The 26265-nt window shown below is 38.1% G+C and overlaps 1 protein-coding gene across 3 annotated transcripts in view; it reads left to right on the forward strand.

Moving 5' to 3' along the window:
- The window catches only part of ATM (ATM serine/threonine kinase), a 3174581-nt gene that overhangs the window by 646390 nt on the left and 2501926 nt on the right, over positions 1-26265 (forward strand). For all 3 annotated transcript variants that reach the window (XM_044072618.1, XM_044072619.1, XM_044072620.1), the window contains one exon: positions 10413-10538. In XM_044072618.1, the coding sequence (XP_043928553.1) occupies positions 10413-10538 (126 nt within the window). The remainder of the gene's footprint in view (positions 1-10412; positions 10539-26265) is intronic.

The following is a 26265-nucleotide window of genomic DNA, read 5'->3' on the forward strand; positions in this document are numbered from 1 at the left end:
GAGACAACTATCCCATTTATTTAGTCAGGAAATGAACAAACCCAGCTAAACAACCTATACTACTACAAATAAGAAACAAAAAATAACTCACCCCCAACAAACTCGTAGAAATACTTAAAAACTGCAATTGGACACCATTAAAACATCTTCGATATTTGAAGCCATTAATTAATTTAACACTACCTTTCTCTCAATTCTTAACTCTCAAGCACCCATTAGCTACATATGTGTTAAGTCTGACTATGCCCCTTGACTAAAAAAAAACACTAAACCTTCTCAGACTTGGAGATAAGGCTTGGTCTACCTGGAAATCAAACAAATCCCGACCCTCATGGCAAACTTATCAGGAAATTAGAAACAAAGCCAAAAAACAATTTAAAACAGATAGTAAACTACTACACTGAAATGCAAACCAGGCACCACAAAAATCCACAAAAGTTCTGGTCCACTGTAAACAATTTCCTTCTACCAGGGAAAATAGGAACACCCCTCCCACCACTACCAGCAACACAGACAATGTTGCAACTCAGCTTAACAATTATTTTACAGAAACCATACTAGAACTATCCAAAACTCAAACTCCCTCACCAAACAGACCCCCAGCTCCCACAACAAACACCACACCAGTATTCTCTCTCCAACCAGTAGCAACTGATATCAAAAGACTGCTGCAAAAATTAAAACCCACCAAACTAGCTGCAGACGGCCTACCTGCTGAATACTTACGGATAACAGCAGAAGGTATAGCATACCCCATTTCACTAATAATCAATAGATCCATAACTGAACATCAGGTCCCTTCAATCTGGAAAACCTCATATATCATCCCACTACACAAAGCCGGCCCATCAACCGAATTAAATAATTGTAGACCAATTGCAATACTGTCTTCACTATCAAAAATTCTTGAAAGAGTAGTTCACAAAAAGATTACTGACTACCTTCTTAATAACAATCTCTTAACTAATAACCAACATGGATTCAGACCATACCATAGTACAACCAACATGGATTCAGACCATACCATAGTACAACCGCAGCACTAATGTCTTTCACTAACACTATTAACTGCCACAGGACTAACAACTATGTCTCTTCTATCTTTCTAGACCTGTCAAAAGCTTTTGACATGGTAGGTCACACTAACTTACTAAATACCCTCACTGACCTTAATTTCTCAAACTCCACACTTGCATGGTTCCAAGACCACCTCACAGGATGGCAACAAGCAGTCTCTCGGCAGCAGACTCTATCACCCCTATTACCAGTCACTCTTGGAGTGCCTCAACTCCCCCATCTCCTACAGTATACACAGTTAACAATGGCCCACAAACTCCACTCAAATCCTGAAAAAATACCATGCTTACAAACCCTTCTTCAACCCTATAGATTCATAGGTAGGTACTAGGCTATTGGCCCTTGGGCCTATAGAAGCCTAGCCAAATGGTACCCTGGCTTTTGCCACCCAAGCAAATAATTTTTCTGTGCCCCTGTCAAGCAGAGCCACAGAAGTGATCCTCGGGGTGAATTTCCTATCTCCCATCCAGTCATCAAGATTTTTCTTGAAGAGTGTTAATGAGGAGCTTTGTTTGATATAGATAGGTAGTTTGTTCCAGAGTATGGGAAGTCTCTGAGATAGGAATCTATCCCTCCAGCATGTTCTATTTATTGTGGTGACAGGGTTTAGGTCCCTAGAGCATGTAGTTCGGAGGGATTGGCATTTCTTTACGTGGAGCATGTCCAACAGCTCTGAGTTTGACATATCTTTGTATGTTAGGCAGAGATCGCTTCTGTGTAGGCGATATGCGACAGAGTAAAGCTGTAGTTTTTTGAGACGGTCTGCGTAGGGCATCTGTTTGAGCCTGGTAATCCTCTTTGTGAGGTATTTCTGTGGCCTTTCTAGTTGTAGATGTCTTGTGAGGTACATACCAAAAGGGGCGTTGTACTCTATAATGGGTCTAATGAGTGATGAGTAGAAGGGAAAAATTACCTCTTTCTCCTGGATGAGAAACCTTTTGTGATGAGGTGTGCCACGTAGAAGGATTTCCTGACTACTGTGGCGATGTGATTATCAAAGGAGAGACTACTGTCCACCTGTGTCCCAAGGTCTCTTATCACACTTTTGGTGTTAAGTAGACTACCGCCTATGTGGCAGTTCATGGGTACACAGTTTTTTACTAAAAGCGATGACAATGCACTTTTTGGCATTGAGCTTGAGGCCATGGCTTTGACACCAGGCATCTGTCTCAGTGAGGCCCTTTTGTAGGATGTCCACATCGTTAGGAGATTTGATTATGGCTCCTTGTTTGCAGTCTTCATCGAACTTTGTTAGCCAAAGACCTTTTGTGTTAGCCTGTACTTCAGAGAAGTAGATACCAAACAGGAGAGGACCTAGGACTGAACCCTGTGGTACTCCACTTGTCACTGGTCTGAAGTTGGATTTAGAGTCTGTACTTTCACAGTTGGCCAACCCATCTTGTGACATAGGGATTTATGCCTAGTTTAGTGAGTTTGTCTAAAATTCCAGAGTGGGGGATGGCATTAAAAGCCTTGGCGAGATCTAGATAGGCTGTGTGTACCACCTTACCCTCATCTACAGCTTTGGTGACCGCTTCAAAGAAGTCTGGCAGGTTTAGGAGGCATGATCTGCCTTTTACAAACTAGAACTGGGTAAGGTCCAGCGTTTGGAGGTTACCAGTGTCATTGTTTATAAGTTCCATGATGATACACTCCATAGCCTTGCAGACCAGGCTCGTCAGGCTAATGGAGCGGTAGTTCTCAGGGTCCGTGGTGGCTCCCCCTTTGTGAAGTGGGATAACTGTTGCTGTGCGCCATTCAGTAGGCACAAAGCCTGATGTGAGGCTGTGATTGAACATGGTACTTAGGTGGGGTGCCAGTTCGTTCTGTAGTTCATGTAAAACGCAGCCTGTGATGTTGTCACGTCCCATGGATGCTGTGTTCTTGGCTTTGGAGGGTGTGTTTTTTTTTACCCTTGCAGCCGTGATTATAGGTACTTTGTATTCTTCCGGTATAGAGATGGGCCCTTTAGGGGATGAGAGGGGGGTAAATTTAGCACTGAACCTATCTGCCAAGATGTTGGCAATATCAGTTGGTTCTGTATATTTAGTGCCATTATGCTGTAACTCAGAGCAGATCTGAGTGTTGCCATTCATATTCTTGACATGGCTATAGAATGCTTTGTGGTTGTCTTTAGAATCAGTGGCGATTTTGTTTTCGTAACTAGCTTTGGAGGATTTTATGAGGGATCTCAGCTTCTTACTGAGGCTGACCATGGAGTTCCTCCAATCATGAGATTTTACTCTTTTTTGCAACAGTTTCTTTCTTCTGTTGTAGAGTTTGTTTATAGCAGGGGACCACCAGATTGGCTTCCTTTTTTGGATTTTTAGGGATTGCACGATCCATGCAGTCGTGTAAGTGCTTATAAAGTGCAATTGTATAGGATTCAGCAGTTGTATCTCTATTGTCCATCAGCATGGGTGTCGTGAAGTTTGCCACTTCTGTCTTAAGAAGCGTGAAGTTGGCTTTGGAGAAATTTTTTATGGTGGTTTCCCTAGTGGGGGGTGGAGCTGAGATGTGGAAGTCTAGGGTGATTTGCTTGTGGTCGGATCTGACCTACGAGGAATTGACCTCTGGTGTGGAACACCGGTTGCCCATGTTGGTAATGACCAGGTCGCTGATATTGCTGCCCCTGGTGGGGGTGTGGATAAGTTGATCCAAGGCATTGGAATTTATGAATTCCAGAAAACGTTGAGCACAAGAGTTGGTACACGAGTAGTTTTCCCAGTTAATGGTGAGGTAGTTGAAATCGCCCATTACCCTAATATTTTCCAGTGTATCAAGAAATGAGGAGTGGGAATTCTTGGTCATGGTGGGGGATCTGTAGCAAGCTACAATTTGCATTGCAGTCTTACCCAGAGTTAGTTGCACTTGGATAATCTCAGATGCATTATGCTGAGCAACTAGCCTGGAGGTGTGGATATCCTTAATGAATACGGACACGCCTCTGCCTTTAGTGCTTCAGTCCAAGTTAGGTGGCCGAAAGGTGTGGTATGAATTATAGCCTGGTAATGCAGGTGTGCTCTTTGGAGCCTTGAACCAGGTCTTTGTCACTGCACAGATGTCTATGTTCTCCATTTTAAGGAGTGCCTAGAGTGAGTGCATTTTGAGGTTTAGACTTCTAGCATTGAGTAGCATTACCCTCAGATTTTGCTTGCTTGTACCTGTTACGGTGGTGAATTTGTCATTTGAATCTTGCCTAAATAAGGCACTATAGAGGTGGTAAGAACCTTAGCCAGTATCCGGAATCCCAAGGGCGACAGGTGCAGGCCATCTCTGGCAAAGCATCATTGTTTGTCGATCATGTCACCCCCCAGGCAGACAGATACTGGATCCCCTTAGAATGACACTAGTAGCTTAGCCAATTGTTAAAGTCAATCATTTTCTCCTTGTACTGTGGTATCATTCTGGGTGATGTCGGGATGCTACTCAGGGCTAGGGTCATACCTGCTTGGGCTACAAGATCAGAAAGCTCCTCGGTCTCTTTTCATGTAGTCCAGGGAGGTACGTCTAAGGTCATTCACACCAACATGGACAATGACAGAGTTATATTTGTACTTGCTGTGGAGTGACCCTCGTGCATGCGTTAAGTGGCAAATCCTGGCATTTGACAGGCAGCTGACAGTGACTTTCTCCTTGTTTAGCCTGGTGAGTGGAACATCAGTGTGCCTGATGATAGAGTCACCTATGACTAGAGTGTTATGTACGTTATGCCTTATGGGCTGTGGTTGAGTGGCACACTGAGTTTGTGGGCTGTGTGTCATTTGGGTTGTGTTGGGGGGTGGAGGTTGAATGCGTTTCTGCTTTGGAGGTCCCTGTTGCTTGGGTAGATTTTTTTTTGAGAGCCTCCACAAATGTAGGTGTGTGTTTTGTGTTTCTGTGTGTGTGTTTTGGTGATGTAGTTTTTGAGGGACTATGTGATGAGTGTGGTGTGGTGCAAGTGTTTACCTTCTCCTCTTGACTGTCTGGTCCAGTCTTGGGTGAAGAGAGCTTTGCTTCCAGTTTGATTATATAAGTGCATCTCTCACAGGTTGTAGTGTTGGGTGGTAGGAGGAGAGGGTTGTCTATGTACATGAGGCAATTGCTGCATTGCCTCAAGATGCCCAGAATCATCAGGTAGACAGGAGAAAACACTGACCCTCAGACATGCCTGGATAGGTGCTTATTTATTAAGTATTAAAAACTGTTTTTCTCTAGACAAGTGAGGAAAGTTGAGTGTTGTAGTAATTTGTAGCTTATTTAGTGCTTACAATGAGTTCTGAACAAGTGCTGAGCTCAAAGAAACAGATTTGAGTGCTGAAACTAGAAAACTTGGCTAGTTCTAAGAAACAAAATTAAGCTACAAGGCTTCCCTCCAACACAGAAAGGCTTGGGGGCTCAGAAGCTTACAAACAGTCCTGGATACAGCAAATCTGTATCTTGACTTTATAACTTGTAGGAAAGGCAGGAAACAAGCTTAGAATTTTTTTTATAGTACCAATAGACTACTACGCTCCTCCAAAAAGCAACAAATAAAAACCTGTTTATCCAAAAACCAAACTGGGGATTCCCTGTTTGCTAACTACATAGGTAAAATCTGGAATGAACTGCCAGTCAACATTACCTCCATAACATCCCTACTTCTATTCAAAACTAACCTAAAACAACACTTCCTTACCAAGTTACTCTGCCCATATTCCACCATCACTTGACAGGAAACATCTCACTTTCAACTGTCTCCTGTACAAATCTTCCTGACTAATTAAACTGTCAGGAATTATAACTATAACATCATAATTTAACCGACCTTCTAATAACCTACTTTTTTCATCACTGCCTAAATGCGCTGACACATGCTTTGATTTTACATAAACTGCTACCTCTTCACTCTCTTACTGTCTGTATCTTCACATTCCTTCATACAAATTCCTCTAGTGTACTGCTAAATTATATAATACTTGTGAAAATAACACAGTATATCCCAATGTCTACTGTTAACTCATCCTTTACTGATGTGTATAACTCACAGTTAAGTTATGCAATGCATCTGTTGCCAATTGTACTTTGTTACGTCTTGCCTACATATTTGGATGTTATTCATATGTGTATGCATGTGCACTAACTGGAGCTTTACTCCCTGAGCCTCCTCTGAAAAAGGACATGTGTCCAGTCGGACTTTCCCAGTAAACAAATGTAAAATAAATAGTGTGTGTGTGTGTGTGTGTGTGTGTGTGTGTGTGTGTGTGTGTGTGTGTGTGTGTATATATATATATATATATATATATATATATATATATATATATATATATACACACACACACATTTGAGACGCAGGTTATTGCTCACACATGGATAGATATAGTTAGAGTGTGTTGTTTGTGTTATCCAGGAGAGATGGGGTGTAGAAGTAGTGAGTAGATGAGGCTTCAGGGGGTTAATTACAGTTGCATAGATGGATGGTGAAGAGGTTTGTTTTAAGTAGGCTTTTGAAGGAGGGTGTGGAGTTTTGTTTGTTCCATATTTTTGTGATTTCATGGGAAAATAGTGATTCCCCGAAGTTGTTTTTGCATGTGATGGTTTCGATTAAGGCTTTGCTGGAGGGCCGAAGTTGTCTATATGAATTGTAGAAGTTCAGCATGCCAGTCAAGTCTGGGTTTTTTTCAGGCTAGTACAGGCTTAGATGAGCTAGGCTGAGTTTGATGGTATCTTAATAAGTTTGGAAATACAAGCCAGTGCAGGGCTTATAGGTAAAAGCAGTGGTGGGATCATGATTTGGCATTGCTAGCGAATCTAGCGATTTTGTTGCAACAGATGGAAAGTTTATTAAGGTCAGATTTGTAAAGATTAGTTAGAATTGGGGATCCATAAAGTGGAGTAGATAGGAGGTGGGTCCTGGTGGTTAGATAACTTTTACAGCGATAGAGGGGACCTAGCTTTTTGTGGACTTTAGTGATGGTTGTTGATGTGTGCTTTGTGAATTTGAGTTGCTGGTCAATGGCAACTCCTAGGAGTTTAGTCTTAATGACGGGGTGATTTTGGTTTTGTTGTTGGAGAGTATAGAGAAGGTAAGGCTGCTCATTTTAGTAGAGTGTAATAGCATTAGTTTTGTTTTCTTAGGATTTATTATATAAGCCAGTTCTCTAGTTCAGAGAAGGGCTTTTGTTGAAGTTGGATGTTGGGTACAGAGCATATGAGAGTAGTGTCATCAGCTTATTGGACTATGTCGGCTTTAGAGGTAGCTGAGTGGAGTTGGTTTGTGAAGATATTAAAAAAGGGGTCCTAGGATTGAGCCTTGCGACACACCTGAGGAGGTTGGGAATGGGGGGATAGATAGTTATGCCATTTGATGGATTGTTGGCGGTTATCTAGATAGCTTTTAAACCAGAATTGGGTGGGGGGGTTAAGGTTGAGGCAAGAGAGATAAGACAGTAGTTTATTATGTGAGACTGTGTCGAATGCCTTGGATAAATCTAGGAATGTAGCTGAAACTAATTTACCTAGATTCTTGTGGGAGTTTATAGTATTGGTGAATTTGAGTATGGCAGTGGTGGTGCTGTGGGATGGGTGAAATCCGTATTGGGTTGAGGAGAGAAGGTTGTTGTTGAGGAGTTAGGACAGGAACTGGTGATGAATGCATCTTTCTGGGATCTTAGAGAGAGGTGAGAGAATTGCAGTTGGTCGAGAGGAGTATGTCCTATTCATTCAACTAATGCCATCATTCAGTTTGCAGACGACACCACAGTGGTTGGTCTTATTTTAGTAGGAGAAGAGACAGCATATAGAGATGAAGTTCAAAGACTGGCTGTATGGTGTACTGAGAAGAACCTTGCCCTGAACTCTACCAAAACAAAATAAATAATAGTAGATTTCCAGAGACACAACACATATCACATCCCAGTGTACGTCAGTGGAGACTGTGTAGTAAGGGTTCCTGCCTTCAAGTTTCTAGGTGCACATGTGGCAGAAGATCTCTTTTAGTCCTTAAACACCACTGAGGCAGTCAAAAAGGCACAGCAGAGACTTCATTTTCTGGGGATCCTTCGGAAAAAACAACCTGCAGGAGTGCATGTGTAAGTCTAAGACTTATGAATTAATAATAACATCATTAAAGTATGAAAATTAAGCACATTGTCCATTAGGTGCTAGAATGTAGCTGGTATATCATGAAAGCTAAATGGGAGAAACCTGTTAACAAAATAAGATACTCCAGAGTTGAAAATGCAGTTTTCTGTTTGGCTTCATTCATTCATTTATTGGATTTACCAATATCTTTTCTTAAAATCCAGGGTGCTTGGGAGTTGTGCTTTCGCTAACTTCATCCACTCTTGGCATAGGGTAGCTGCCAAATTTAGAAAAGTTGTTTAACTTTGAGAAATCATTACAAAACCTAGCAGATCCTTTGGACTTGGCCGCTAAAATTATGGGGGTTTTCCACTCACTTTTAGACTCTTCGATCGTTCAACTATAACATTTTTTTTCACTTCCTCCCAAACTGTCCCTTCTTAGACACTAAGGCATCCATTTGGGCTAAAGATTGCAGATTTCTTTTACTGGACTGGTCTCTGTGATGTAATTAAACATATTCTACCAGGTATTTCAGAGAATATTTCCTTCCTGAAAACTAGGAACTCAGTCACTTCCTGTTTCTGAGGTTTAGATAGTATCATCTACCACTGCCTCAACTAGGGACAGCTGTCTTTTTTCCTTTTTCAAATCTGTTGCCTCACCATCTTTCCATGGCTTAAAAATGTGGCAAATTTGCTACTGGTGTCTTTTTTTCTGGTTTGACGAACTTGCTAAGTTTATTTCACTTACCCTTTTTATGACCTTAGAGTTCTAGCCACTTGGCCAGGATTTATTTTTGTCTTTAATTTCTCCTTTTGCTTGATTGGGCCCTGTGACTTCATTTCCATTGGTAAATAGCAAGTCTATGTGCAGTAGACATCCCAGTGTTGGAAAGAAAACATTTTTGACTTTGGCATCCCAGGTTTGGTGATTGACCTGTATTGCTCTGAGGCTAGCTGGGAGGAAGGCTCGATTATCCAATGGCCTTCTCTTCTTCCGTGTGATTGAAGAGATACTGAGACTGTGATTGTACTAAAATGTTAAGGAAGCTAGTTTTATAGTGACAGCTCCACTGCAAGAGTTGGATCAAGAATATGGCTGACTTCTCCTGTTTGCATTTTATTTAAAACCATTGGCAAAGAAAATAAGAGACTCAGAAATTCAAGGATATAATTTGTATGGTAATGAAGAAAAGCTGGCTCTATTTGCAGATATTATTTTAACTTGATAAAACCAGAAAAGGACATTTTAGTGTTGTGGAACATCTTGACACAGTTTCAGGATACAAAATTAATTAATCTGAAACAAAGGTAATAGCTGTAAATTATGTACCCACACACAAATTGGTTTAGTAATATCCATACTTATGGGGACATGATAAAATGAATTACTTGGGAGTACTTAGGAGTATGGATTAAACATGATTCTGGTGTGGCAACTAAGGACATGTGGCAAGAGACCAAACAAAAGATAATACAAAAATTGAGAAATTGGAAGCTATGTTATATGGATATGGATAGTAAGGTGTAAACAGTTAAAATGTTTTGTCCCTTTAGTCTTATACACAGGCCAGTCATATTTTTTATTAACCAGAGTAGATGTAATAGCAATTAATAAAGAACTGAAGAATTTTTATCTGGGAGAGGAAGACAGCAAGAGTGAAGTGGGATAAGATGATTCTTCTAATAGAAATAGGCGGATTGGGATTACCCGATTTGAAGGGGTATTTCAGAGCTATACAGTTAAGGCTCCTAGACATAGCACAAACAGAAACCTATAATTCAAACTTGACAGGGATGATGATGAAATGGTGGGAAGCTCAAGAAACAAGAAGAGACTGGGGATTTTGGATGATCTTTAAGGAAAATAACAATAATCATACAGAGTATTATGTTCATAAAGTAATCTAAGAACTAAGCCAACATGGGAATTGAGAAAGGAGATTCTGCCGATAGGGATGACTGCAATTAGGGATACAGACAATAGGCAAGAGGGGGATGAAATTTATTGAAGAAAAGTGACAGCTGAATTAAGGTATTGGGAGCAAATAACTAGAGAGGGAAAGGTAATAGAATGGGAAGATTCCATTAATAACTGCTAAAAAATGTTTCCATTGAGTACCATAACCTGGTGTTTGAAATTGCATTGCTGTGTCCTATTTCATCATATTTTTTATTTGATATTATTGTATAGCTGCTATTGTACTTTGTTTAAATGCTTGCCTTTTGTGTTGAAAAATGAATGCATTATTATAATTTTTATGTTTCCACTATTGAATGTTTTGATTTTAGACAACACCTGGAGAATATCTCATCCGCTGTGCTGGCCTTTTAGTTAGTGTACTTGGATGTTACTGTTTTATTGGTGCCATCCCAGAGGAAGAAGCTTGTAAAAGTAACCTCTTCCAGAAGGCCAAGGTAATCACATTTGACTTTTCTTAGCACACTGACATGGTAACTTTGTGATATAATAGAACATACAGTTTTGTCTTTAAATGTCTTAAGTTACATTTTAAACAATGACAATGGTATATATACATTGATAGAAAAGAAAACAAACCATAGCAACATGTTTCATTATTTTCATGTAGTATACTTGTTTTGTATTTATCAGTTATTATTGATTCCAGTGGCGGATCTAGGAATCTGCAAAAGGGGGGGGGGGCGCAGTCTGGTCAGTTGACTAGTGGTTGGTGGATCCAGAAATTTCCAGAAGGGAGAGTACAGTCTGGAAAGTACACCGGTGTGAGGTGGAGGTGGGTGGAACACTGGCTGTGGAAGGGCTGTGGAAAGATCCTTAAGATGCTCTGACAGCACATATGAAAAGTCAGCAATATATATATTCTTTTGCACATCATTGTGTTCTGGCTGTGGTAGTGGAGGTAGGTGACTCCTCCCTGGCATACAGCAAATTTACAGACAGTAACAACTATTGGTTACTCATGGCAGGAAACAGAGCTCTCCCATAATGACACAGTTTGCATATGTATTATGATGGCCTAGCAAAGAGTCCCAGTAAAGGCGATACCACCTCAGCAAGTAGCATCGCAAATGCAAACAACTTTGTAAGTAATAAATAATTTCTGCAAAGCCAGTGAATAACTATGCAAACACACACACAAATGTAAGGAACTACATATTATGTGAAAAAATTCGAAAAAGCAGGCAGAGCACTTTAAAGACCTTTCCCTCTACTCAGTTTCCTAGAGATTGCTGAGAGATGATCTATGCCTGGCTTACAAGGCATCCACAAACCCCACACTTATGAATCTCCTACATACACGCAAGTCAAAGAGTACTGAAAATACAAGGTCTAGGAACCTGAATTTTGTCTGTGATTTAAACAGTACATGTTGGAGAGACAGATACGTGTCCCAGAGACTGATCCTCCTATGGAACAGGATTCCCATCCATGTGAAACTGAGTTTGTCTGTTACCCAATTTAAGCACAACATAGACAAGTGGATGGGGAACAGGAAATTTGCATGGGGCCTGTCATCCATGTGCTTTATGGACAGAGGTAGCTTATAAATGCCTGATCCTCAATGTCCTATTTGGATGCAGGACATCATTATTCTTTCGGAAAAACTTGGCTAGGCTTATAAAGGCCCCCCCCCCCACCCCCCAAGTCGTTAGCCTAGTAACAGTCGATGAATACCTCAGTTCAGTTATATGCTGTTAAGAAAACAAATGAAATCACTGTAAAATATCACAGAGAAATACAACATAATATCAACCTTAATGTCATGCAGTATCAAATATAAACCAAAAGCACATGCTTTGGGCTGAATCAATAAAAATTCCATTAAATTTTTGCAAAAAAAAAATAACACTTCCATTATGACAGGAAAAAACTGAATGTTCCAAGGACTGGAATCCCCAAACTGTATTTGCCAAAAAAAAAAAAAAAACAAAGAAAACACTTTTTAAATGTTTTTCAAAGGTTAAAGCCCCCCTGCACCCCATGATGTGGAGGTGAGGGGCAAGAACTCTATACCCCAAAACGTATATATATACCAACTCCATGATCACTGTAACTCAAACAAGGGTAAAATTCCCTCAAAAAGGTTGTTGCTGGTAGAACTGACAGTGATTTCCAATGGAGGTACTCAGACTGTGTCAGTGTGTTGAACTTTGGGCAACTGAGGCTCAAGACTTCAATTTTTGGCCACATGTAGGTCACTCGATAAAAGCTTTCCTCAGCAGAACACAAATATGTCATCTAACAGCTCAGGGCCAATCATTATTATTGACAAATAGCCACCATACCCATTGCCTACTTGAAGTATCTGGTTTGACCCTTCTAGTATAAAAAATAATGTATTAATATGCATTTTGTTTCAAAGACACATTAATCACGACTTGTCTTCCAGGTTGTTTCACTCAAATACGTCTCAGTCCTTCAAAGTTAGAATTACAACATCAAACAGCAGGGGCCAGTCATTTAATCCATGGACAGTTACCATACCCATTGCCTACCTGTAGTGTCTGCTAACATTAATGTAATTTTCAAATAAACAGTAGTGACAGATTGCTTTATCCAAATAAGCTTTACTCCTTCAAAGATAGAATTCAAAGCTGGAATTAAAGCAACAAAATGCAAGGGACAGTCATTTCATCCACAGACCAACTCCACACCTATGTTCTACCTAAAGTATCTACTTTGACCCTGACATGATTAAAAATAATAGTTTCATTAATGTATTTTTGTTGCAAAGAATAAGTCATATTTTCTCTTCTAACTTGCTTCACCCAAAGACACATTAGTTTTGCAAATCCAGAATTACAAAAAATAAATGTTGGGTCAGTTATTTCATCTACATACAGCCTCAATGCCCACTGCCTATACACAATATCTGGTTTGGCCATTCTAGGATAACAATAATTAACAGTTTTTGCAAAACAAGAATGCAGTAATGTAATATCAGTTTGTATTCAAGGTTGTTTACCCAAATACACACAAAACCGGATATACTGGTCCATAAGAAGACAAAAGTAACATTCATCATTGAAATCACCACACCCAATGACTACAGTGTCTTCTGTACAAAGACACAAAGTCATAAAATATCAAGACTTGCAGGCAGAAATGATAGCAATGTGGAAGTAAGTTACCCAGACAGTCCCAATAGTAGTAGGTGCAATGTGTCTTATAAAAAAGAATCGTCAGTCGTATTTAGATATGTTACCAATACATGTAACTCCATATGAATTGCTGGAGTAATTACTGGGCATATTGGAGGCACTATGAAGAGCACTTCTGGCTGCCATCAAAGATTAAAACAGTACTAATTTCATGAAGTTTAATCGTATGCTGACTTAGGAATGGGGTCCATTCCTATCATGGTATTAGAAACCCAAAAGATTTAGAGAAATTAAAAAAGACAGAAGCTGGGGATAAACCACATCGTTAGATGGGTATCCAACTGACAGAACTCATACAGACAAAGTAGGGGATTCCACCTCTACCAGCACAGCTGTTACTAGTGGTGTTCCACAAGGATCTGTGCTGGGTTCACTTCTGTTTGGAATCTATTTCTCAGAAGTTCAGGTAAAAAATAGATGGCCTGTGGCATACTAGATTTGCTGATGACTGCAAACTGGGTGCAATCATTGAATCCCAAAACAAGGTCACCATACTACAAAAAGGGCTTATGCAGACAAATGACTGGTGCCAAAGCCACGGAGTTAAACTTAACACAAGAAAATGTATTATCATCCCCTTCAGTAAACGTGAAGTCCCAGCAAATTACAACATTAAAAATACCCCCCTAAGTTCAAACCCAGTGGTGAGAGATTTGGGAATGTAGGTTGATAGCAGCCTTAACTTCAGTCATCACGTATCCACAGTGGTGAGGAAGGCCTGTGTTACCCATCTCATAAGCAAGGGAACAGCACCCAAAAAGAAGGGTTTATAACTCCTCTCTACTCGTTCCTCCCTTGTACATGTACCTCATCAGACAACTGCTGCTGCTGGAGAGACCTCAGTGGTTTCTCACCTAGAAAATTCAAGGCCTTCATCACATGACCTATATGGACAGACTGAAGGTTCTGTCACTATACTCTGTATTGTATAGACTGCTTAGAGGCAACTTGTGCCTGGCCTACAGAGCAGTCTCAGACCCTGCCTTAATGGAAATGCTACACATCCACAAATCTTATGGGACAAGAGTTACTAACTCTAGAGACCTTAACCTAGCCTGCAACATAAACAGGACTTGCTGGAGAGACAGATACATCTCCCACAGGCTATCACTCTTCCAGAGCAAACTCCCAATGCAAGTTAAACAGAGCTCCTCAATGACTCTTTTTTAACTGTAACTTGGACATTTGGATAAGAAACCATAAATACATCCTGGGGGTTTCATATATGTCCCTCTTGAATAGGGGCAGTCGGTGCTGATCATAAATTCATATGCTAATACAGGTTATTTCTCTCGGTCTATGAAGGAACAAGGGTAAACCATGGCTAGGCTAGGCTTGTTTGTAAAAGGCCCTAGTAACCTCCTATGATCCTATGAAATCCTGAACCTTGTGTTTTTGAGGTAAATGACTTAACCATTATGCCAACTCCCAACCTCAAGTTTATTAAAGCCAATACTGTGCTAAAAGAGTTAAAACATGACTTACAGAACACTGAAATGGTTAATGACATGTTACTTCTACTGTTAAAATTATTTTCCGAGTCTATGAGTTATATTTACTGCCTTCTGTGCTAACTTTAATGACTTTCCTTACAACTTCCTATGTTTCATTTTCTCAGCTACCCCAGATTTAGCTACAACATGCTAGAATCCTTCAGTCATCTCAGTTTCTTACTTTTGAATTAAATATTCTGTTGTTCTTTTTTGTATTCCCACCAAAGTTTTTTTTTTCTGTTGTCCCTTGCAACTAAATTACACTTTTGCTCACTTTCCACTTGCACCATATCTCACTTTAAAACTTACACAAGTTGTACACATCATTACTTACACTTCGAAGAGAAAAAGATCTTTCAAGTTTGCTACAATGGTCCTTGTTTTTCTATTCCTAGTTCTTCCACTCCAGTGTTAAAATCACTGATACAGCCGCACAGCTGCAGCTGTTTAAATGAATGAATGTTGGAATTGTGAGACACTGAATACCAGCAATCTCATATGTGTTGCCAGTATTAAGGCTCTGAAACATGTAGAAAAGTCATTTAAATTGTCAAGGAAAAGCTAACACTTTCCTTAAGAAACTGTGCCATCTTTTCATCTTACTAGGAAGAGAAAGAATTGGCAGACAAATACAAGCAGCAGTCATAACTCTCGACCTTCCAGCTACAAAATAAGGAACACTGTCCTTCATAATGTGGAACAAATAAAATGTCAGAGTATTTCCATAACAAACAGCTATGGCAATAGGCGCGACCAAACTTCTAAATAACTGTGAGAATAGCGCTACCGCATTTTTAAGTATTGCAGCTGAAAAACTTACAGAAAGTGGGATTTCAAGGTGCCGTAACATAGTTTAACACAACATCATAAGTGACAGGGTTAATGCCTCAGAAATAGTCCAGAATGTTGTGTAGCCTGCAGCTGTCCTTCAAGTACTTTGTGCTCTTTTTTTTTTCAGCTGTTCCTCAGACAAGCTTCTCTCGGTCTCACTGTCTGAAAGATTTGTAGTCATGATGGGAGATGCGTTAGAAGAGACACTCGGGATCTTAGGATTATCAAGTCACCTGACTGGATACTCTAATTGAGCGTTCCATCATGACTTGTGAAGCAAGATGGAAAAATAACTACTTGAAGGAAAATAAAGCTTCTGTGGTTTGAAATTGAAAAATGTACAAGCAAATGAGGTATGTTCTTAACTGTGTACCACTTTTGTCGTATATTTTCTGATTTCAACTGAGACAGTTAAAAAGCAATTTTTTATAACACTCTGTAAGCGTGCGTAAAAAAAACTAAGGGGAGGGCGTGCGCCCCTGCGCCAAGGCCTAAATCCGCCATTGGATTCAAACATCACTTAGATTGCTCACTTCCTGCTTTCCCATAAACCTCACCCCTTCTCCTGAAAATTCGTACCTTTCCTTTTCTAAAGATTTCAACACCAGTTCTTTTATCTCCTTTACAATATTTGCTGCTTCAATTACAGTTGGTTTAGATTTTGATTTCAATTCTGTAGTAATTGTCTTTTTGGCATCCAGTAGCATTAAGCTTAGCAAAGCCTAATATGTCTAGGCAATTCAAGTCCTGTGTCCTACGAGTTATTTCTTCAGTTACAACCGTTTGTTTCACCAACATTTCTGATAAAGTACTTAGCAGGGAATATTTTAAATATGCCAACTCATTACATTCCTCTCAAATGTTTCAAATTACCTTTCTCTTTCTCATCATACCTCCAGCATTTGATGTGTACTACAGGAAAATTCTCAGAAGTTTGGGGTATAAAATACCTATGCAAACACTTTCAGTCAAAAATGCTAACTTTTCTAGATTTTTTTGCTTATTTGGGAGGCATACAGATCCTCCTAGTGTTCCTTTTTAAGTTGCCTTTCCATTCTGTCTCCCCAAGCTTTTCCATCCTCCTCTTGACTGTTATTTATTTTTTTTTTTTTAGTTTATGCTATATTTTATACACCCCACTCCTTATCCCCATTTTGACAGTAGCATAGAGTCAATTAAAATGTCGTGACGCAGCTGGTCTTTCAATTAGCACTCCCCTATCCCTTTACCTGTACTCTATTATCAGTTCCTGGTAGGAAAGGCAGTCCAAACTTATATTTGCCCTAATCCCACTCTGTTACTGTTCCATCTCTAGTTAGCTGCTCCCAGTACCTGAGCTCGTTTCCTAATTCTCAAGTGAATTCTAGCTTCCTCTTGCCCATTTTCTATATCCTGACTTACTCATTCCTATTGATAAAATCTCCTTTTTCCATTCCCATGTTTGCTTAATTCTTAGAATACTTTCTACAATTTTATGAATGTGTAATTTTGTATTGTTTTTGTTGTTCTCCATAAGGAACCTTCACCCAAAACCCTACTCTCATTATTTCTCACTCCTTCCCATTGCACTATCATCCCCTTTAAATTTAATTTGTAACCTTCTCCTTGTGTTGTGTACAAGTCTTGTGTGTGTAGCTCTAAAATATTACTTCAAATCACTTAATCCTAAACCACTTTGTTCTACTGGAAGGATCAACTTATCCCACTTAACTCTTACCCTCTTCCCTTCCCAGTTAAATTCCTTCAACCCTTTATTGCCTGCCACTTCTTTTTACTGTAAAAATAAAACTGACCTGTATATAAAACTAAAGGGACTAAAAGCATTTTCCCAGTTTGTGTCGTACTATCTATGCCCTTAAACAAGTGCTTCCAGTTTCACATTTGTGTGTTATCTTTATAGACTTTGCTCACATATTGTTAGCTGTCATAACAGAAGGCTTTTTATTCCATACACCTAAATACTTCTTCTTATCATGTCCCCATAAATATGGGTAGTGCTGAATGATTTTGTGTGGGTACATTATTTAAAGCTATAGCCTTTGTTTTATCTTATTAATTGTATATCCCAAAAAGACTTGAAACTGTCCTAAAATGTTCTACAACACTGAGATGCCCTTTTCTGGATTTATCAGACACAAGGTTATGTCATCTGCAAATAAAGGCAAGTTTTCTTGACTACCTTACCAATTATAGCAGTGAATTTGTTAGCCTCTTATTTTTTTCCAGTGGCTGTAAATATAAAGTAAATAACAAAGGGGAAGGAAGGAATATCTGCCTTGTTCCTGTGTTCAAACAGAACTTATCAGAAAGGAGCCCTCTCACTTTAATTCTTGCATCTGATCTATTGTGTATTCTCCTAATTAAACTTATTTTATCAGGAAATGCAAATGCTCCATTGCCCTCCTCATAAAATCTCAACTTACTCTGTCAGATGTTTTCTCTGTATCAAGACCCATTAACAGAAGCTCTATTTTCTTGCATTATGCTTTGCTCTGGATCTTCGTTATTGTTGCATTAATTTTGTCAAATGTTTGCCTCCCCTCCACAAAACCATATTGATCCATAGTTATCAGTTTTGGCAACACATTTGCCATTCTTTTAGCTAATATAGACATAAACACTTCTAATCATGGTTTAAAATTGAAATGAGTGTATACGAAGCTGGGTCTGACAGATCTTGGTCATTGGGTAATACCACCACAGCTTTCTTCCAAAATGTTGGTGCTTCCCCTTAACTTAAAATACTGTTAAACAAAATCTTCCAGCTGTTTATCACTTTCTTCCTTCTAACTTCCAAACTTCAACAGGAGTACCATCTAGGTCTGGAGACTTTCTTGCAGACTGATTATATGACACCATTTTTATCTCTTCTCCCATCTTAAATATTAGTTGTTAAGTTTCACCTAGCTCTAATAATTGTCGTCTATAAATATTTCCATTTGTTCTCTTTCTTGATTCCCACATTCACTTGCATTATACAAATTTTCATAAAATTTCCAAAATATCACTAATACTTCCACAGGATCTCTTGTTATAGGCTTCCTTTGCCTAAGTCATTGTGCTAAAAGTTTGTGTGTGCTCAAATTGTTAGCTAAAAATAGTTGCTTAACATCAGTCTTTGTAAACTCATGCATTTTATCCAAATATTCTCTTGTCATTTGCAGTCTGCACTTGCATGTCTTCTTCTGTGAGATTCCTCTTGTTCTACACTACTAACATATGTATAATAAATAAGTTAATTCTGTTGCCAAAATTGTGCTAAAAGTTATTTTGTACTTTGGAGTTTCTAAACTCTTGCATTTGTCAACCCCTCTACATAATTTCTATTACTTCTTAACTGTGTCTTTCTTTTATTTCTAACCTATTTTTAAACTCCAGTTTTATTTTATCCCACTCACTTTCTATCATTTCTGAAGAAACTTCTGTCTTTTCTGATAACTTTCAAATAATTTCCACCACCCATTCCTTAAATTCCTGACTAAAGGTAAGTGGGAAAGTGCAAGTGTCTCATTTTTACTTTATTCCCTGCGTTCTTATCTTAGTTTTATCTGTGCATGATCTGAAACACTTTATTGGATGGGTGTCGAACCTTTCAATCAAATGCATATGTCCCTATGAAATACACTTTAAACAAGTAATCTCCGTGGTATCCCCGAAGTCTCAAAACAACCCACTAAAGTGTAGTGGGTCTAAAAACAAAACAGTGTAAGAAACTTCTCTGTGTGGAATATTTTCAGTCCATATATTTCTAGTTAATCACTGTATATTAATCAGATCAGACAATAGTAGTAGAAGTAGCAAATGTAAACTCGTCAATTCAAAAAGTAATAATAGAAAATATATAATTCTATAGCATTACTAAGTATTCGAAAGTAATCCATGCAAGGCAGGCAGTCTGTTTCCAGTCGAAAATCCTTTATTAAGTGCACAGACAAGCGATCCAAGTAAAACAAAAATAGAGTAATAATTTCCTCACAAGCTTTCTAAATATATATATACTTTTTATCAGGCATGGGAGTGGTTTATTGTGCTGTAAAATAGTGTTATTGGTACACATGTTAAATTCACATCCCTTCCCCCATCAGTGTGACATTCGAGCTGGTCTTGCCCTACCTAGTAGCTGTGATAATAATATATAACCCTAATGTACTTTAATGGGTACATCTTATTTAACCAAATTATTAAGTAGATTATTAAGTCTGTGATTTTATACAAGGCAATATACTACATGGCTGGAAATATATCAACCTTAGTTCATTTTGCGATCAAAAATTATATATAAATATATACATATACATTTTACATGTAAAAATCAGTTTCTATTTTCATAACCTGTTAACAAAGATCGTTTTCGTCCTTCTAGACTTCTTCAGGTCTGTGTACAAGAACCCTAAAAACCTATATAATTGTATAATTACTTAGTATTGTTATTACCATCATTTTGAATAAAGTGGAAAAAAGAGAACCAGAAAAAAAAAATAAAAATAAAAAAAAATAACCTCCCCAGTAGAAAAATGTTAAGTAATCCCACAGAGAATAACAAATGCAAAAATAGCTGCATCCAGACATACACTTTGGATTATCACAGTATCAAAAATATTATTGAAGAAAACTGGGACATTGTCACAGGAAACTCTTTTTCCGATTAACATCTTAGGTGAAGCCTCATCATTTGTTTATAGGAAGGCCAGGAATATTAGAAGTTTTGTTGAATTTAAACCTAGACCATGTGAGAAAAGCACTAAAAGATGTGAAACTAATTGTACATTTTGTATATTTATACAGCAAGGTGATAGTTTTTATTGCCCTTATTTAAAGAAGATCATTAAAACCAGTGCAGGGGGTGACTGTAACACTAAAAAAGTAATTTACAGGGCACAGTGCAATGAATGTGATGCATTCTATGTGGGCAAGACTGTAAATAAACTCAAGCGAAGGATTTCATGTCATCTGTCAGAAATCCGCTCTGGATGTAAAAATAATGCACTAGCCAAACACCTTTCTCTTCATAAAAGACGCACAGGTTTTAAGTTCCAGATCCCGGATCGCATAGACATGGGTGATCTTGAAGGAGACGTCCCGAATATTCTGGAGAAGCATGAACTCATGTGGCAATTAAAGCTGAACTCTTTTAGGAAGCCTGGACTAAACTACTACTGTTCAATTAAAAGTGCACTGGAACTTAGAAAATTGCCACATTGTTTACATGACTAATTGTATTTTATTTTATTTATTTTTTTCTACAAATTGGTTTTAAATACCATTTTAAATCATTTGAAATTTAAGTGTATATTTTGTTTCCATCATCATGCATATATATATATATATATATATATATATATATAAATATAAATATATATATATATATATATATATATATATATATATATATATAATTTATTTATTTATTTTTTCTGGTTCTCTTTTTTCCACTTTATTCAAAATGATGGTAATAACAATACTAAGTAATTATACAATTATATAGGTTTTTAGGGTTCTTGTACACAGACCTGAAGAAGTCTAGAAGGACGAAAGCGATCTTTGTTAACAATAGGTTATGAAAATAGAACCTGATTTTTACATGCAAAATGTATATGTATATATTTATATATAATTTTGATAAAATGAACTAAGGTTGATATATTTCCAGCCATGTAGTATATTGCCTTGTATAAAATCACAGACTTAATAATCTACTTAATAATTTGGTTAAATAAGATGTACCATTAAAGTACATTAGGGCTATATATTATTATGACAGCTACTAGGTAGGGCAGGACCAGCTCGAATGTCACACTGATGGGGGAAGGGATGTGAATTTAACATGTGTACCAATAACACTTTATTTTACAGCACAATAAACCACTCCCATGCCTGATAAAAAGTATATATATATTTAGAAAGCTTGTGAGGAAATTATTACTCTATTTTTGTTTTACTTGGATCGCTTGTCTGTGTACTTAATAAAGGATTTTCGACTGGAAACAGACTGCCTGCCTTGCTTGGATTACTTTCGAATACTTAGTAATGCTGTAGAATTATACATTTTCTATTATTACTTTTTGACTTGAGTTTACGTTCGCTACTTCTACTACTATTGTCTGATCTGATTAATATACAGTGATTAACTAGAAATATACGGACTGAAAATCTTCCACACAGAGAAGTTTCTTACACTGTTATGAAATACACTTTCTATCTAGTCTAGCCAGTTGTACCTTGGGAAATATAACTTTTATCAGAGTTCCTGCTACTGAACTTATATTTTCAATACCAAATATTTTCATAAATTTCTTCAGAAATCTACCCAGTTCTGTATCATCCCCTCTAGGTCACCCTGATAAATCCTGTGTATTGTAGCTCAAGTTCCAATCCCCAGATGTAAATAATAATCCATGTTGAAAGCTGATTATTATGCAAGCTTAATCATCCTCCCTTGCCAGTACCATTTTGTCTTCATATTCCTCTGCTTTATACACATTTTCATATAATTTCCAAAAAATATCTAAAATCTCTTAAGGATCTATGGTTATTTCTCTGGTCATAGGCTCCATAAGTTTGATGATCACCCTTTCTACTTTCTGTTGCCTAAATTGTGATAGAAGTTTTTTTTGTGCTTTAGAGTTTCTAAATTCTTGCATATTGTACCTTTTTTTCCCTTTAACACTTGCAGGTTTTCATCTTGTTCTATGAGATTCCTCTTAGTCTGCATTACTTTAACCTTTGTCAACCCTTCTAAATAATTCATATTACATCTTTCTCATATATATCCTGATTTCAATCTCTGTTTTAATTTTATCCCTCCCTTCAGAAGAAATTTGTCTTCCTTAATAATTTTCAGATAAGTACCCATTCCTTAAATTCTTATCTTTTTAACAGATGAGTAGGTAATCTCCATTGTCTTATTTTCACTGTATTACCTTGCATCTTTAGCTTAGTTTTTTTTCTGTTAAATACACTTGTGCCTATGAAATATCATTTTTGTCCAGTCTAGCTTAGTTATCTCACCTAGGGGAATAATATGCATATACACATTCTGTCTGTGGTTTCTACTACTGAATTTACAGTTTCAGTACCATATGTTTTCATATATTTCTTCAGAAGTCTACCGTCTGTTATTTATATATATAGATTATATATATACAACCACTGCTATTCACAGGCTTCACAAATGACCTCCATACCTCCACACAGCATGCATCTATCATTCAGTATGCAGATGATACTACCTTAATCTTGTGCTGCACAAAACATTCCCACCCTCCTGCAAAACAGCTCAACTAGCATTCTCTGACATTGACAACTACCTTACTAAAACCCAACTTATCCTCAATCCAAAGAAAACTCAGCTTATGATTATAGCCATTTCTAACAAAAACATTGATAAGTCAACCATCTACTCCACAAATGCTACTCCAGTCGCTCTAGTGGCACAGGCTAAGCTATTGGGAATAACCATAGACTCCCACCTAAAATTTGATAGTCATCTCAACTTAACTATTAAAAAAGTACATGCCAAACTGGGATCACTCTACCGTATCAAACCATTTCTTACCAACAACACAAAATCAGCCTTTACTCGCTCCCAGCTTCTATCCACCCAACTCTATGCATCTTCCATTCTGACTAATCTCAACAAAACTGAACTAAGCAAAATGGAAGCCTGCTATAACAGAATTGCCCGCTTTGCTGCAAATTGCTCATATAGAACTCATCACTGTACTGCTTTGGGACAGCTCCACTGGCTTGAACTGCCCAACCTCCTAACCGACAATCAGCTCTGCCTCTGTCATTCTATCTGTTACCTCCCCAATAAGTGTCCTGCCCTCAAAAACCTAGTACATCACTCAGCCAAAAGGCCTCTCAGATCATCAAGCAAACTACTACTAGAAGTCACCAACAGCTATAATAGATTTGGAGACACACTATATAGTAGTTCAGTGGCTAAAAATGGAGCTCTCTCCCCACTAGCATACAAAACACATTGTCCAAAGCCTCCTTTAAAAACCTCATTAGGCAACATCTCAAGCAAAGTTAGCAGTGCCATGATTTCTCCCCAGGCTAGTGAAAACTGATAAGGTACACATACTAAACCTAGAGTACTTGATAATAGTTTTCACTCTTACTCACAAACACTGTCTTATGTGCAATGTATGTACTGTACCTTTGTACTATGTATGTATTCTACCTATGTTCCAAATTTCAGCTGTACACCACAAATCTATTAATTACCTTTATTTTTAAATTAATATTTTCTTGTTTGTTCTCTCCACTGTAACTGTCGATGTGCTGCATACCACTGTAAAAACATGTCTATTGTAATTTGTGTGTATACTGATCATGTCTAAATATCTAAATGTATCTGTAATTTTTCTATGTGGAGCTTTTCTCCCTGGGCCTATGCTGAAAAAGGGCCTTTTCGGCTCAGACACTCCCGGTTAACAAATGTAAAATAAATAAAAAATAAATATTTTCCCTTCTAGGTCTCACTGATGCATCATACCTACTACAAATCAAGTTCAAGTACCCAGCAGTAAATAATATTCCATGTTGTTTCTCCCAAAATTGCTTTAAGCTCTCTTTTTTTAGTTTTGCACATATGTTTGGTTTCAAATACCATGGCAAGAATGGACCCCATTCTTATAGTTTCGGTCTTTGTTTTCGCAAATAGTGTTCTTTTCAGCACCCATAATATGCCCAGAATTGCCTCCTTCTGTATATGGGGATAAATGTATTGGTGGCGCATCAAACTTCAACTGTAAATTCTTTTTTTATTAGACCCATTTCTCCTACTGCTCTTGGAACTGCCTTGGTGTCTTTCTTCCACATTGCTGTTGTTTCTGCCTGCAAACCATGATGTGTCATGGCTTTCTGTGTGTGTCTTTCTATCTGTCTCCGTAAGACACTGCCATCACTGGGTGCAGCATCTTCAATGCTACTTTTGTCTTTCTTTTTTTCATTGACAACTATATCTGAATTTCTTGCATCTGTTTTTTGAAACGTTGATAATGGGTGATCCCATGTGATGCACACTTCATTATTCTCAATAATGCTTTGTGGTTTGTTTCCATTGCTTCTCAACTATTCCTGTGTTGTAGTATTTGCACAATCCTCAATGCAATAATCTTGCCATGTTATTGTGCCTTTCAGTATAGAGGCCCTCTGTCATGAATGTATCATACCCACCAACGTGATTTGCAACTTGTTCAGTGGATTTTGTAAACCAGCATGTACTTGCTTCATTATCTTGTGCCACCATTATTAGCCTTTTATCTTTTGGTTTTTCTTCACCTCTCCTTAACCATTGCTTCATCAAATCTAGGTCAACATGAGGTTATTCTTGGAGATGTCTGTATAATTTTGGCTTTTCCACTTGTCTTTCCTTCACACCTGATCTTTCTCCTTGTATTTTTCCTTTTTTTTTTTTGGCATCTTCAGTTGCGGTCTGATTTTTGTCTGCTTCTGGTTTGATTTCCTCTCCCACTTGACAATGAAATGGTTCTGTTACACAAAGCAAAGATATCATCTTAGACTTCTCCTCATGTTTTAAAACTTGCACTATGTTTCAAGATGATGAAATCAGCAGGTATATATGCAGTCCCACAATTGCAGATGGCCATACCGCATTCAGAGCGAGGGATATACAATATTTTACAATCTTGGTATACTCTAATTTTAATGTATCATTTGGTAAGCATGAATTATTTTCCTTGTTTTCATGTCCAATCTTAAACTCCTTAATAGCAGATTCATTGTTGTCTTTTCTGTCCGCATCAACTTGTGTGTTATCGGATTCGAGGCTGGCATGTCAGACGTATGGCTTTGCAGCTCCAACTCCCCTCCCATAATACTCTGTGCTAAGACATCATCCCAGATCTCATTTGCTGCTCTTCTGTGATGTATGTTGTCTTTGAAGCTCTGTTGAGATAAGTGTGTTTTAGTGCTTTATAGTGCTATTAGCATTCTTTGGGTATGTTAATTGCCTAAGGATAGAGTTTTATTCTTCTCCCTTCCCATGTGTGCGTGTTTGTATTTTCTAAGGTTTGAGGCCATATGCCACACTTCATTCTTTACACGTCTGCTTTGTGATTAGGCATTTACAGCTATTTAGCTGTTTCTTGAATCCCTTTGAGGTTGTTTCTTGTTGTGATTGTACTTTATTGCTTGACCTAGCTCTTCTCTTTGTGTTTTGGGTGTATGCGTCCTTTAATGTTGCTGTAGCATGAGAATTCTCTTTTCTACAGTGTTTGAATTATTAATCTCTGAATAGACTTTGGATTTTAGAAAGCATGTTGACTGCAGTCACAAATTCCCATGAATGGTGCATGCACTGTTTGAGGAGTTGCATATTTGGATCAAGGTTTTGTGATTCTATGCCTCCTTCGTCTCTAGGGCCCTTGTTTGTAGATGCACTAAGTTAGTGTTGAAGGGGCTTCTTCCTGCTTCATCCTTGATGGGATCTCCTGCAGTGGCCTTTCCCTCTTCAGCTAAGAAACCTCAGGAGAAAGGGAATAATGATAAAGCTTGAGACATAAAATGCAAGAAGGAAAAAAGGAAAAAGCAAGAGAGAGAGAGAGAGAGAGAGAAGAAAATCATGAAACGACTGGGTTCTCAGTCTCTGATGAGCCATTTGAGAAAGGCCTAAGGCCTTCTGTTTCTTCAGCCCCTTCTTTGGA

Source organism: Protopterus annectens, chromosome 5.part0 (assembly GCF_019279795.1).
Source record: "Protopterus annectens isolate FY-2018-M chromosome 5.part0, PAN1.0, whole genome shotgun sequence".
Taxonomy (NCBI): Eukaryota; Metazoa; Chordata; order Ceratodontiformes; family Protopteridae; genus Protopterus; species Protopterus annectens.